This window comes from Aulonocara stuartgranti, assembly GCF_965226115.1.
Source record: "Aulonocara stuartgranti genome assembly, chromosome: 22".
Lineage (NCBI taxonomy): Eukaryota > Metazoa > Chordata > Actinopteri > Cichliformes > Cichlidae > Aulonocara > Aulonocara stuartgranti.
In genome coordinates, this window is record NC_138957.1 from 23776582 (window position 1) to 23790738 (window position 14157).

The window sequence follows — 14157 nt, forward strand, 5'->3', positions numbered from 1 at the left end:
CTCTGCTCACCTGAAGAAGAGGGTGGAGGCCAGTTTGCAGACTGAGTGAACTTCACCATCGGTAAGGATTTTAAACAGCTGCTTTTAAACCATTGCATACAAGGTAACAAAAACATCAGACAGGCAATATTTCTGACGAAGTAATCTGAGTAACTGGAGTTTTTGCACGCTCCTTTAGGCTTTGTCTAACGCACTGGTGCACATTTTTTTTTGTATTCATGCATCAAGCATAAAAAAAAATCTGCTCACCTACTGACATCATTTTAACATATATGTGAATTTGACAATAAATGAAACCTTAAATACCATGACAACAATTTTAGGATTTTTTTTTTTTAAGTCATACAGACATGACTTTAAGTGTGTGTGTGTGTGTGTGTGTGTGTCACAAAAAGACATTTGGTTAGTTATTTTTTTTGTTGTAACAGTTCTTCTTGGTATTACATCTTATGCCTGTTTATTTCCCTTAAATGGTTTCACATTTGTAGGAACTGTTTGGCACTGGTAGAGAAGATTTGGTTTTCCATGATCACGACCCACATAAACTGCTGCAACATTTGAGTAGCAATAATCAGGCTCCAATGCTATTTAAATATAAGTTAAATGTTAAACACAAATCTCCTTTTTGTGCTTGTATTTCATATAGTCGGGAACCAAGGTTAGTTTGAAGGCTACAGTTTGCAGCCCACATATTTCATTAAACCTGCCCTTGTCAGCTCCAGTCTGACCAGAGTTTCTGGTTAAACTGAGATGGAAAGAAATGTCAACTTTGTTTGTCTGACAGTGTTGTGATCCTGGGTCTTTTGACCCAGCGTTTTGTGTTTTCTATCATTGTGATGTATTTTGGTTCTGGTTTTCTATTTCTTTGGGTTTTGGTTCTGTTCTTCCTCAGTTTAGTGTTTAGTCTTTTCTGCCTGTGTTTTCCTGTGTCAAGTCCACGTTTCTTAGTCTGTCTTTGCGTCTATGTGTTCCTGTTTTACTTTGAAAGCCCCTGTCTGATGTCAGTGCGTTTTGTTTACGTTTCTCCTGCCTCGTCAGCGGTGATGTCTCCCAGGTGTGTTCCCCTCCTGTTTCCCATTCCCTGACTCCTGGTGTGTGTGTGTGTGTGTGTGTGTGTGTGACCTCGTCCGTCTGCGTTTTTCCCCTTCGTCGTCCAGAGTGGTTTCCCTGTGTCTTTCTACGTCTCCCTGCATCTCTGTTTCATGTCTCAAGGTTTCAGGTCTGTTTTTATTTAGCTTTTCCCAGTTTAGGTTACTCCCAGTTCTGTTTTTCGCCACCCTCGCCTTTGTTGTATTAAGCACGGTCCCTCAAAGCTTCCTCACTTCAGTTGTGCTGCATCTTGGATCCTTTCACAATTCCATACGGCTCGCCTCGTGAACCGTGACAGTGACAGCAGAGACAAAATTTACCAAACAGTATGGTTTAGTGAGAGTTGGCAAAAGTACAGACATTCTGTAGAAGTATAAAAACTACTATTAAAAAATCCTATTAAAAGTTGAAGTACTGATTCAACTTTACTCATGTAAAGGTAAAAGAAATTGCAGGCTTTGAAACTTACTCAAAGTAAAAAGGAGCTCTTTGGAGCTCTTTGGATGTTTCTATTTTTAGAAATATAGAAACATCCTCTCCCCAAAGCTGTTAAACTGAAAGTAACAAGCCTGTTTTAAAAATGTAGAGTAGAAAGTACAGATACTCAAGTAAAGTAGATACCTGAAAATTGTACTTAAGTACAGTAACAAAGTATTTGTACTCTGGGTATAGGATGGTACCAAAAAATAGTGGAACATCTTTTTTAGCATGAAATTTGGGTACCTGTTGGGTGGCAGGAAAAGTATGGAAACAGCACTAAAGGTTACCTATGATGACTCATTTCTGTGTTCATTAGATCAGAGATTGCAATATGCTGTAGGAATTATAGGTACTGCAGTGCAGTGGTTTGAATCGTATCTACATATCTATCAAACTCCAACTTGCTCATGTAAATGCGGAGTTGTCCTCACGCACTAAGATAAATTATGGAGTTCCGCAGGGTTGTGTGATGGGACAACTTCTGTCTACATTATACAATCCATTAGGCAGCATCATTAGAAGGGATAGTATACATTTTCACTTCTATGCAGATGACACCCAGCTGCTCACCAGATAACACGCACACAATTAGTTAAACTGCAGGAATGTCTTAAAGATATAAAGACCTGGATGGCCTCTAATTTTCTGATTCTAAATTCACATGTAACAGAGGTTATTGTACTGTCCTAAAAATCCTAGAAACATGGCGTCTAATCACTTAATCTGGATAGCATTATGTTGGCCTCCAGTAACACTTTGAGGAATCTTGGTTTTTGACCAGGATATGTCCTTCAATGTGACAGACTGCTTTCTTGCATTTACACAAGGTCACTAAAATTACAAACATCCTGTCTCTAACACTCAACAGTGCTCAGTGGATGATCAAAGTAGATAAGGGTGATGACACCAGAGTGAGTAAAATATGACAATACCCTTAATCTTCTCTAAAACTGACTTCATACTTGCTCTTACATAGATGGAAGGGCAATTGCTGAGAAGACTGTAATATAAACAGAAATGTTTCTGTGATGAACTCGCGATCAATGACTCTTCTAGTTATCCTTCGGTTAAAAATAAATGAATAAGCTGACCATGAGTGTCCGTGAAGTAGTCTACGTGATATGCTGAGCATGTGGGAGATTTGAAAATGTAGACATAACACCACAAGACCTGAAACAAGCACTGCTTGCATCTGTTCATGGCACACGTGCTGGAAATGCGCTCAACAATGGCTGTTGCACTGCTCTTGGTTGCCCCGGTGATGAGTGGTGTAAGAGGCAAGAGTGATAGACTGGCATCGTTCACCAAAGTCTCTGGGTTTTAATTTGAATTTTTCTGACTCAAACGGATCAGGTGATGACTGAGTACAACTTCAGAATATTTTTGTGGACTCTAAATATGATTTTTTTTAAAAAGTATCAGGAAGCATTTCTTGATATATGCTCAATCATTGGGGAAACCTGTATTCAGCTGAGACTGAGGAAGTCACTTGGATGAGTGATGAAATGTTTCTCCCACTGAAAATGCTACACCGTAATGAGCAGACTTTTTGTATCAGGAAGCATAAGTCAAGCTCTCTCTGTAGTTCTCTCTGTACACAGCACATAATTTGATGTCTGTCTTTTGGGTGTAAATTTGTGATGAACTTTAGTAACACTGCCCTCACTGTGCCCTGATGTCAGAGGCTGACACAGGAGGCAGGAAAGTACTGCGTACCACTCAGGAAATCGGGTAATCTTAACTTTTTGAAAGCTAAATATCTCTAATCTAATACAACTGGGCAACCTTGGAGCTCAAGATAACTAAATTAACTTAAACATGCACCATCAAAATATATGAAAACTCAAAACGCTTGGTAAAGCGACCAAGGATCGTGACATCTTGTGGCTGTGTATGGTTAAATGACACCAAACAAGCATCAGTTACAGAATAAGCTGTTTGGCATTTGCATTATTAACCTATCCCAGCTGTCATAGGACAAGAGCATTAAGAGAATTTGAGTTTCTCAAAAAAGCTTAAAATATGAGTACCAAACAAACACTAAAATGACATTAATTCTTTTACAGTACATTATATAAAAAGCCACTAAATTAATCATAAAAACACTAATTTTTAAGAGTGTTTAAGGATCACAGAACAGACCAATAAAATGCTGACAGACACTTATTGATTTGGCTGAAAGAAACCACCACCCATTAGCTGTCAGTCAACAGCAGACAACAAATGAATGCACGACAGTTAAATAAAAGTGGGAAACCATGTTCAGCATTCTCCCGGACTGATAACAGTATTTGAAAACAGGTTTGGGGGAGTTGACCGTAAGCAGTGTGCAGTCTGGAAAAACTTTTGATAAACCACGTTACTCCCAAGCTTTGACCAGTCAGCAAAGATAAGAGGAAAAATCATTTTCTACTTTATGGTTAATTAAAAAGTGGCTCGATGACATAAAAACTAAGCACTCATTTTTAATGTTTACATTCTTCTCTGTTTATTACAGTTTACTGAAACTAAATTACAACTATGGTATGTGTGTGGGGGGGGAAACAATGAGTGAACTGCCTTCACAAAGTTGCAGTATCTATTCCACACTTCTTAAATCTGACCACTGCTTCCCATATGAAACAAAACACCATAACTAATGCTAAATGTTATGACGTGCGGTGTACAGACGAGGATCCAAATGCAGAACAATACGGTGGATAAAGTTAAATAAGTCCACATAAAGCACATAAGTAGCATCAATGGAGACCATCAACAAACAATCTAACAAGGTCAAACACAGAGATTGGACGACTATTTATACAAACCGGGCTGATCAGGGAGAGGAGGGCAGGAAACAACTGACACAGGACTCTTTCTCCAAAACAACCTGTGGGAGACATGAGTACGAAAACTAAACAACACGCATGAGATGAGGAATCAGAGTCTGAGACAGAGGGAGGCATACCACAAACACAGGGGAGGGTACGTCTGCTAAATAATAATAAAGTAAAGAGTTATGTTAGATCACAGATGTGCCAGCCCTCATTTCTTTGTGTTGTGGTTCTAAAGATCCAAATGTTCTTTATTGGACGTTTAACTCCTTTTTCACCCGTTTTCAGTCCAGTGTTTGTGCCCGATCATTTTCACAGGACTGTTATTTTGTTGAACTGCACATATAGTAGAATAAGGCGACAACAAGGCAGGCTGTTTGTACTGCAAGTTTATTTAAATGGCAGTAAATCATTTTTCCTAATGTGCAAGTTATTTTTGGCAGTGTGAGAGTAATTTAAAAAATTGCATAACTATAGGTAAAGGAGACACTCCTTTTCTGTACACTCCTTTCAAGAAGTTGTGTTTGAACAATGATTACGAAAGAAGGAAAAGGTTAGGCTTGGCTCCATAAAGCCTGCAGAGTTTCATTGGATTGATATTTTTTTCTTTAAGCTGTAAAAGGAGAACAGTCCTCGTCACATTTATGGTAAAATAAAAGGACAGCTGAATAATAAAGCATACGTCATGCACATCAACATTATAAATATTAAGTAAAGGTGTAAAAAGAAAGTTAATCTGTGCACCAAAAAGTACAGCGTATTTATAAGACTGTATTTACCATGAAATTGTACACTGGTTAAAATTACTTATTATAATAACTTATTTGTTAAAAACCTGACTTGGTACCCCCTTTCATCTATTGTGCCTGGCTGCATTAAATAATAAAGATGTCCGTTCCAAGTACTGACTTTCCTGCTTGCTAAAATTGTACAAATTTCTGTATTTTCTCTTATGTGTGCACCTTTCAATAAATCACTGCACCCATGTCCCATTTTCCTACCAAAATATAAAGAAATGAGGGGTAGCTCAAGACTCTGCACAGCACTTGATCTGTTTTTGACATGTCATAGCAGACAAAAGTTGTAAGTAATATGAATACAAACTCTATTCCTTAAAGCCTCTTCAGTATCTTATGCTGTTCTGCTCTATTTATAGAACAGAGCCATTGCTGATGTTTGGAGGAAAGTCTGACGGTCAAAGGATCTGCCCCCCCCCCACCCCCCCCCCCAAACTCTGTTATTGCTAATGATGGTATTATGTCTAAGTTTGGACTGATTTCATCCTAAGTGAATGCTGACTGTGTAGCCCGACCTTGCACGCATCAGCAGATATCCCTAAAGTTCAAACTCATTTTGTTTTTATCTCAGCAGCCTCCAGTATTATTACACCACCTCATTCCCTCATATCGTCTCCCTCCCCAATGTGCACCGGTCACTTCCAAGCATTTCACGCCCACAAATCCTGGCTCTCCCATATAAGCTGGCTGAGCATCCTCTCTCAATACATTCACAGAAGCCTCTTCAGTATTCGATTTCCATCACACCGCCATCCAGCCATGACTTCACCTGGGCGCCTTGCAGGACTTTGCATAATTGCTCTGGTGCTGTTTTATGGTGCACATCTGGGAGGTAAATAGATTTATAGATTTTTTTTTTTTTTTTTTTAAGAATATATACATTATGCATTCTTCAAACTGTAGTGCTTTGAACCTTTCCATTTCTTCTTGTTGGATTTCCTCAGAGACCAAGAAGAACTCTCGCAAAGAGCCCAACGTCCCGTTCCCCCCTGCCCGTCCCACCACTCACAATCTGGCTGCCATTTGTCATCAGGGTAGAGGTCGCCCCAGGTACCCTCCCAGTTTCTTCCCCAAATCCGGGTCCAGCCACTTCCGACGCCGTGGACATGCCATGAACCGCCTAGAGTCGTGGTTCAGAGTGTGCTGCAGTGGACACCTAGAGCAGAGCAGCCAGATCCTCTGCTGCGCCCAACAAGCGGTGAGTCTCTGAGTGTTTGGGACCGAAGTAAACTTGAAAACACTTAGCATATCATCAGGGAGAGTTCTGCTATTATTTACTATTTATACAGTTAGTAGGGAATTAATAATACTCCTTTTTTTTTTTCTTTTTTTTTTTTTTTTTTTTTTTTTTTTAAGCTTCATTGTCTTAAAATTTATGGACTGTCCAAGAGGCTTTGGTTTTCAAAACTATAAATTCATACAAATTAGTATAATTTTAAAGAACACGACACAGTAAAGCATTTTATACCTGCATTTTTGTCCCCTTCACTGCTGAAGCCAGCAGTTTCCAATCACTTTTATGTAAATTGGTGAGTGACAGTTGGTTGTGCCAACAACATGAGGATGAAAATACTTCATCTAACTTCAAAACTATTGAAGAAATACTTGGTCAGATGACATGCAAGCTAATCTGGAAGCTGCAGTGGGTTTACACTCCTGAAAAAGCTTTGGCTGCTTCAGGTACTTCAGCGATCTGTACTTCCAGTTTAATTCTCAGTTACTCCTTTGACTTAAACAAGCAGGGACTGTTGTGTGGGGCCAGGCTAATAAAGCATAAAATTATTTTTAACAGAACTGAGTTCAGCTTATTGATGTGGGCACCCTCAAGAGAGCGAGTTTCTAATCTTGCCCCTTAGAAAAATGAATTGCCCACCTGTGTTTTAGATCAGCCTTCTTCTAAGCTGGCAGCTCATCACAAATGGATGTCTTCAGTAGTGGGTGTGTGAAGCTGCTGACCGGAGTAGAAACGTACAACAACCTCCCTCGCCAACTTCTTTTAAACTTTGGCCGTAATTGTTAGAAGCATCCAGCTTCGACAGCTACAACAGAAAATAAAGACAAATTGCATTTTATTTATCAATGTAAATGAATTTGATCAAAAATAAAAATGACAAGATGATTTTCAGTTATAATACAAGCTTTAAAACCTTTTTTATGTTCAAGCATTTTTTATCTTGAAATGTGCTATACAAATTAAATTTTACTTGACCTTTACTTTTAAAGTTCTCTAAAATAATTATGCAGATGGAAGATAAAAAGAAAATATTGACTGATGCTGAGTGAATCGCCGTGAGCTGCACCCCCCCCCCCCCCCCCCCCCTCAGCTAATGTGACGATACTGTGTGACATGACTCTTCTTTCTTACAGTGGAAAAACGCCCTGTCTCTGTTCTGTGTGGAAGAGTACTCCACCATGACCCTCCCGTACGAGTGCTGTGAGAACACTGGAGAAGCCCGCTGGTCATGCTTCGACAGTGAGCTGCCAAACCCAAACTACACCTCAAAACCAGGCTACAATGCCCCTGAAATCCCAGAGGAGCCTGGATTCACGTTTGATCCAAATACCTGCTAGAGATCGAAAATAATAACTTTCCACTCTTTCACATTCCTATAGGGAGATAGTATTGAAGAAACACTTGCAAACCTCTATCAGACAATGCTATCTAAATCTTGTCTTTGTCACGTACAGCTGCTTCCTGATGCGGACAGGACATACTGGTTTGGATTACACTATCTAAGGACAATTAGAGTCCCATCTAGCCTTGTTATCAGCTCAGCATTTTAACTAATCTTTGCCATATTAATAGGAAACACATTTTTAAAATGCAACTCGGTGCTTAATTTTATAAGGCTCACAGAATGTGTCTGGCTTAAATGTTGTAATTTCTGACATGTAGTGTTTTTAGAGAGAAAAATAAACGCACTCCGCAAAGAGACTGATGTGGTTTTTGTTACCATGAAGGTCTGTTATAAGGTTGATATATCGCCTTCAAAAATCAATCTTTTTAACATCCAGTCACAAATCTGTAGAATTATTTTTGAAAAAATACATATGACGTAAAGGTCTCCACCAGGGGTCACAGTTGGCTGGATTATCAGCATGTGTGGCTGTAACATGTTGTTGATGGGTAATAAAGGTTTCAGTGTGGTGTAGCATCTTTGTGCAGTTAAAAAAAAAAAAAAAAAAAAAAAATCTCAAATCAAAACTTTACAACCACCATTGATTGAGTTATCTTCACTAATATAATCCAGACCACAATCACTGGAATGGTCATCTGTGTGACTCCTTCAAAGTAAAAGGTGAAAGCGTTACAGGAGTTAAAATCTGGTGACTCCAGCTCCCATATGATTTGACTGACATTTTGAGATTCAGCAAACCATTCAGTGACCCCCGTTTCATATGGATGGGGGTGTTGTCATCCTTGAAAAGACACAGATCAAGGTGATCACTCGGAACAGTTTTTTAGTAATTTGCAAGATCAAAACAATCACAAATTTGATTTTTTTTTTCATCTGTTATTAACTTTTAAAAAAGGAGCCAAACTGATTTTACTTAAAGAAATCCCAAAGAATGGAAGACCACAGGGACAGTTTTAATTAAGGCCGGAAGTGACAGGTCAAGGAAAATCTTAGATAAGCAGAGGCAAATGATGGTGAGAACAGTCATAGTCAACCCACACACCAGCTCCAAAGACCTGCAACATCATCTTGCTGCAGATGGTGTCACTGTGCATCATTCAACTATTCAGCACACTTTGCACAAGGAGATGCTGTATGGGAGAGTAATGCAGAAGAAGCCTTTTCTGCGTACATGCCACAAACAGTCACTTGAGCTATTCTAAAGCACATTTGGACAAGCCAGCTTCATTTTGGAATAAGGTGCTGTGGACTGATGAAACTAAAATTGAGTTATTTGGGCATAACAAGAGGTATGCATGGTGGAAACAGTACACAGTATTCCAAGAGAAACGCTTGCTAGCCACAGTCAAATGTGGTGGCGGTTCCATCATGCTGTGTGGCCAGTGCACGTACTGGGAATCTTGTTAATGTTGAGGGTCACATGGATTCCAGGCAATATCAGCAGATTCTTGAGAACAATGTTCAAGAATCGGTGACAAAGTTGAAGTTGCGCCAGGGCTGGATATTTCAACAAGACAATGACCCTAAACACTGCTCAAAATCTACTAAGGCATTCATGCAGAGGAAGAAGTACGATGCTCTGGAACGGCCATCTCAGTCCCCAGACCGGAATATTATTGAAAATCTATGGTGTGACTTAAAGCGGGCTGTCCATGCTGGGAAACCACTAAACCTGACTGAACTGGAGATGTTTTGTAAAGATGAAAGGTCCAAAATGCCTTCAACCAGAATCCAGACTCTCATTGGGAGCTATAAGGAGTGTTTGGAGATGTTATTTCTGCAAAAGGAGGATCTACTAAATATTGATGTAATTCTTCTGTTGGGGTGCCCAAATTTATGCACGTGCCTAATTTAGTTTAAGTCACAATTGCACACTTTCTGTAAATCCTATAAACTTCATTTCACTTCTCAAATATCATTGTGTTTGTCTGCTATATGATATACTTAAATGAAATTGCTGATCCAAACAACCAATGATTTATGAAGGAAAAACATGAAAATTCAGGGGTACCCAAACTTGAGGTGCATACCACTGTACTTGGAGTAATTCTGGTGGGACGGCCACTCCTGGAACAGTTCCCTGCTTTTCTAAGTTTTCCTGATTTGTGGATAATGGCTCTCACTGCATTTTGCTGGAGTCCCAAGAAATTAGAAATTGCTTTGTAACCTTTCCAGACTCATAGACGTCAATGACTTTGTCTCATAGCTGTTTCTATAGATTGTGACATGCCGTGTTCCTTTTTAAGATCTTAATTCAACTACCAATGAAATTGAACTTTTTCACAACAAAAGAACAGAGACAAAGGTTTCTGCATGACTAACCACAAAAGTAAATGGCACTGTATGTGTGATCATGAAACACTAAATCAAGTCATTAGCCTTCATTAATACGTCATTCAACTTAAATTTTGATACTTCAACTACATTTTATTCCCAATGTATAACATTTTGAACAAAACAATTTTACTACATGATAATATTGCTACTTCTACCTTTTTAAAATGCTGTTTAGCAGTACAAATAAGTTATTTCTCTCTTCTACGTTTTTAAAAATAGCTACTTTTGCATTTCTTATTATTCCCACTACAAAGCTTCTTAACTAATTCTTTAGATTAAGTTATTTTTCTTGTTTTCCCCACCTTTTTTACATTAATTTTAGAAGGTTCTTAAATCATGGGGTGGTGTTATGTTATTTTGAAAGTGCCTATGTTATTCTGAAATATTTCCCCACCGGAAATGCTGTTCTTGCCCAGACTAGCAGCCCAAACAAAACTGCCGCTTCCGCACTGCTTCCTTGTTTATTTGTTTTGAGGAAAACACCGCCTTTATAAAAGAATAAAAAGTATTTTTTAAATTTAATTAGAAGCTATAAGAACGTCTAAACACGATTTTCTGGTAAGTTTAATGTTTTGTGTGTATTGTCGAGACTTATCTGTGTGGTTAAAGTTAGAAAAGTTAAAGCAGCGGCAGCTAGCGTTGTCGCCTATGTTCAGTTGAATAGCGCTGCTCAGACGTTTCGGTATCTCCCACATTAACATGTCACAACACGCATTAGCCTCTCTGTGTTGTTGTGTGTGTGTTTCTTTTTAAAAGTTAATTTACTTAATAGCCTACTCGATGCTTAGTCGCTTTTGGTAGGAAGCTGCCGCCTGTTTATGTCACCTTTGTCTCCATCAGCAGAGCTGTTCAACGTGGCTGTTGTTGGTATTTCTAGCATGAAATCATGTAGAGTGTTTACTGTTCTTGAGCTGGGCATTTTTTCCACACAGGTCCACGCCTTGCTGAACTGACGTCACCGATACATTTGAAGGGGTGAATAAAGACCCCCAGTTTCCTCCAAATCAAGTCCAGAGTGTAGTTTCTTGTCTGAATGGCCACAGCTGCAGAAGAGCCTCCAGGGCTACAGGGCCAGACTGGCAGTAAGTACTGTGTTGTAAAACACCACCTTTCGTGCCAGTGCATACAACATATAGCCTGAAATAACTTTAATTGCTTCATACAGATTCACTTCTCAAGGCATGTCTCAGAAATAAGCGATGACTTATTTCTGAGACATGACCCACGGTTAGGTCTCACATGGTAGTGTACTCAAGATAAAGAGGTGGGGGTCCATTCATATGGGACCACCTGGGGATAATAGAGGAGTAGCCAAAAATGCTTACCTGACATCACGTATGTAAACTATGCTTAATTATGTTGACTTATGCATGTTGTACACAGGCATATTTTAAATACTTCAATCATTACAATCAATATAGATGTATAATTGAAGCCATTTAACAGAGTCCTTAATAGGTTAAAAGACAACCTTTTTTTTGTCTTCAGTAAATTTGGGGCATCTCAAATAAAAGAAGAAGAAAGCAAATAAAAGTACTTCGCAGAATATCTTAACTATTCCTTTAATGTGTACTAAAAAGGAAAGAAAATGGAAAAAATATGTTTATTTACCTCACATCACAGTAGATTTATGACACAAAGTTTTCATCAGAGCATCTGAGGTAAAAAACAAAAAAACAAAAAACAAAACTTTAATTGAGTACAAAGGCCACTTTTCTTGGCCCGAGTACATAATTACATCTTAAATCAGATGTTTCTGGCTGTCCTTGATTTGATCTTTAAAAAAAAAAGTGGTTTGCAGGACAAAGTACATGGATCTCATGCTTCACAGAAAGTTTACGTACTTGCCTCACTTTATTAAAGATTAAAACGAGCGCTTTTCCAGAAGTTTTGTGCCATTGTGTTAAATGGTAAACGTAGAAATATATAATCATTTTGAATTTGATGCCATCAACTCATTTGGGACAGGAGGATGTTCAACACTGACTGCTCTAGTTATGAAAACATACTGTTTTCTCCTTATTGCTTAACACAGGAATTCAGCTGCACAACAGTTTCACACTATTTCTATCCCTCTGAACACTTTTATATACACCCTGTCACTGCTGTCACTACTCCAGAAAAATGTTGTTACTCAGCATCCGTTCTATGGAAATGTACAAGAACAGCATAGACTCTGAAGAAAGGAAACCAGTTGTTGACTGTAAGAAGAAAGGAGCGATGAGTAACCGGAACTGAAATTAAGGAAGTGTGAATAATAAAGTGTTGAAACAAGAGATTTTGGCCTCCTTTGACTAGTTTTACATTTTCTAATGCCACATTTTTGTTAGTGGGTGTTGGAACTGCAGTAATAATAATAATAAGTCCTTACTGGATTAAACAAGGACCTCTTTCAAAACTAGCTGTCTTTCTAGCTGCGTATGTAGCGAGAAAAATTGGTATATTAATGATGCTTTCACACATGTGTGAGTTAACCCTGCCTTGTGAGCTAATGCCCTCCCATACCAGTACAGATTTTGGCTTTTTGAACTGATAGCAGTCTGAATGGTCTTTCCCTCCCTGAACTCAGAGGATGAGGCATTCATGCTATCCAAAAAGGATTTCGCATTTTGATTTGCCAGACCACAGGCAGCAGGAGGCTTACAATGGGCTTTGGGGATGGGGCTATGAACCTAAACATAACCGGTCCATATATAGTGAAGGCAAAAAGTCTTTGTTATCTATGTCAAGAGTAGAGCTGGGCGATAGAACGATAACGATATGTATCGCGATATAACTTTTACTCGATAGAGAAATTAAGCTATTGCGATAGACCTCGCCGCTCTTGTCCTCAAAGAAAAAAAAAAAAAGGTCAGCCAATCCAAATTAAGTAGCGCAGAGCCGAACCAATCACAGCCGCAGCGTCACGTCGCGTGGCTTGTTACGTACAGCACAAGTGCCAAGCCGCACGTGTGTTTGTTTGGGAAGCAGCCAGCGGGTAATGGAGGAAATGAGTGTGCCGACTAGAAAAATCAACCGAGCGTGACCGAAGAGAAAACAGATGATGGTTCCAATGCCGGAGAGATTGTCAAACGGAAGAGCCATAGAAGTTCCGTAGTGTGAAGGTATTTCGGCTATTTCAAGTCTGACAAAAAACAGAGTAGCATGCACTGTAAATTGTGCCGAAAGCAAGTCTGGAAATACAATAAACTGGAGCATGCGTCACACTGTGCGCCACGTTATTGTTTCGGTGAAATGAATTTCTACAATACTGTTACTGTTAATTCTACTCTCTGCAGTGTTTAAATGCTTACATATACACACAGTTACTGTCCCTCCACACATACGACTCGGTTCTGCTTCTATGCCCCAGCTTTGTTTACTTTTTCCCACCGAGGCTTCTAGACTTCTGATTGGCCAACATTTCGGCACGGTTAGGAATCTAGCGCCACCTGCTGCTTTGGCATGTTCATAGCAGCGTTTTCCTTCATTTCTGCCTTTATGTGTGGACGGGATTATTTTTTAAAACGAAAACGGAAAATCTCAGTTTTCAAAAATACCCGTGTACTTGTGGACGTAGCCTCAGTCTCTGACTGGAAGCGCTAATTCGTCATTCGGCTTTTGTCAGACTAAAGTAACTGTTAAAACTGTTTGAAAAGCTCAGCTATACAACAAGGAGAGATTGAGAATTTCCTTTTAGTTCTCAGTTTATTTGATATTGACAAAAGTTAGTCAGTTTTGTCTGTTCTTCTGTAAAACAAACTAAGATTTATTTTTAGAATTAATATTTTGTTTCTAAGTGGAATTGACAATTTAGTCTGTTTCATTTGTTCTATTTTGAAACTTAAACGCTTTAGCGGCTGCCTTTTGTGTAGTTTGCAATATTTGCCTTTATTTATCTGAAAAAGTCTCATGTTCCTTAAGTACATTTACCCTGTTGAACTTATTATGGGAAATAAATATTTAAATAAAAACAAGCTGCTGATTATTTCACATTTTACTTGTGAGCAACGGCACATTTAA

General features: G+C 38.9%; 2 protein-coding genes and 1 long non-coding RNA gene across 3 annotated transcripts in view; 2 read left to right on the forward strand and 1 right to left on the reverse strand.

The window, feature by feature from the left end:
- ecm1a (extracellular matrix protein 1a) lies at nucleotides 1-8114 on the forward strand. The gene is made up of 4 exons (XM_082520897.1): nucleotides 1-61; nucleotides 5896-6011; nucleotides 6124-6377; nucleotides 7547-8114. Exons 2-4 carry the CDS (start codon nucleotides 5939-5941, stop codon nucleotides 7748-7750), a joined length of 531 nt encoding a protein of 176 aa, XP_082377023.1. The 5' UTR covers nucleotides 1-61; nucleotides 5896-5938; the 3' UTR covers nucleotides 7751-8114.
- The window catches only part of LOC309698449, a 27059-nt gene continuing 17317 nt past the window's right edge, over nucleotides 4416-14157 (reverse strand). The window contains exons 2-3 of the long non-coding RNA XR_014274103.1: nucleotides 7053-7218; nucleotides 4416-4438 (exon numbers count right to left, since the gene is read on the reverse strand). This is a non-coding gene — a long non-coding RNA (uncharacterized lncRNA). The remainder of the gene's footprint in view (nucleotides 4439-7052; nucleotides 7219-14157) is intronic.
- Nucleotides 10558-14157, forward strand: part of pip5k1aa (phosphatidylinositol-4-phosphate 5-kinase, type I, alpha, a) — a 16809-nt gene continuing 13209 nt past the window's right edge. The window contains exons 1-2 of the mRNA XM_082520894.1: nucleotides 10558-10713; nucleotides 11088-11237. Of these exons, the coding sequence (XP_082377020.1) occupies nucleotides 11189-11237 (49 nt within the window). The 5' untranslated portion in view covers nucleotides 10558-10713; nucleotides 11088-11188. The remainder of the gene's footprint in view (nucleotides 10714-11087; nucleotides 11238-14157) is intronic.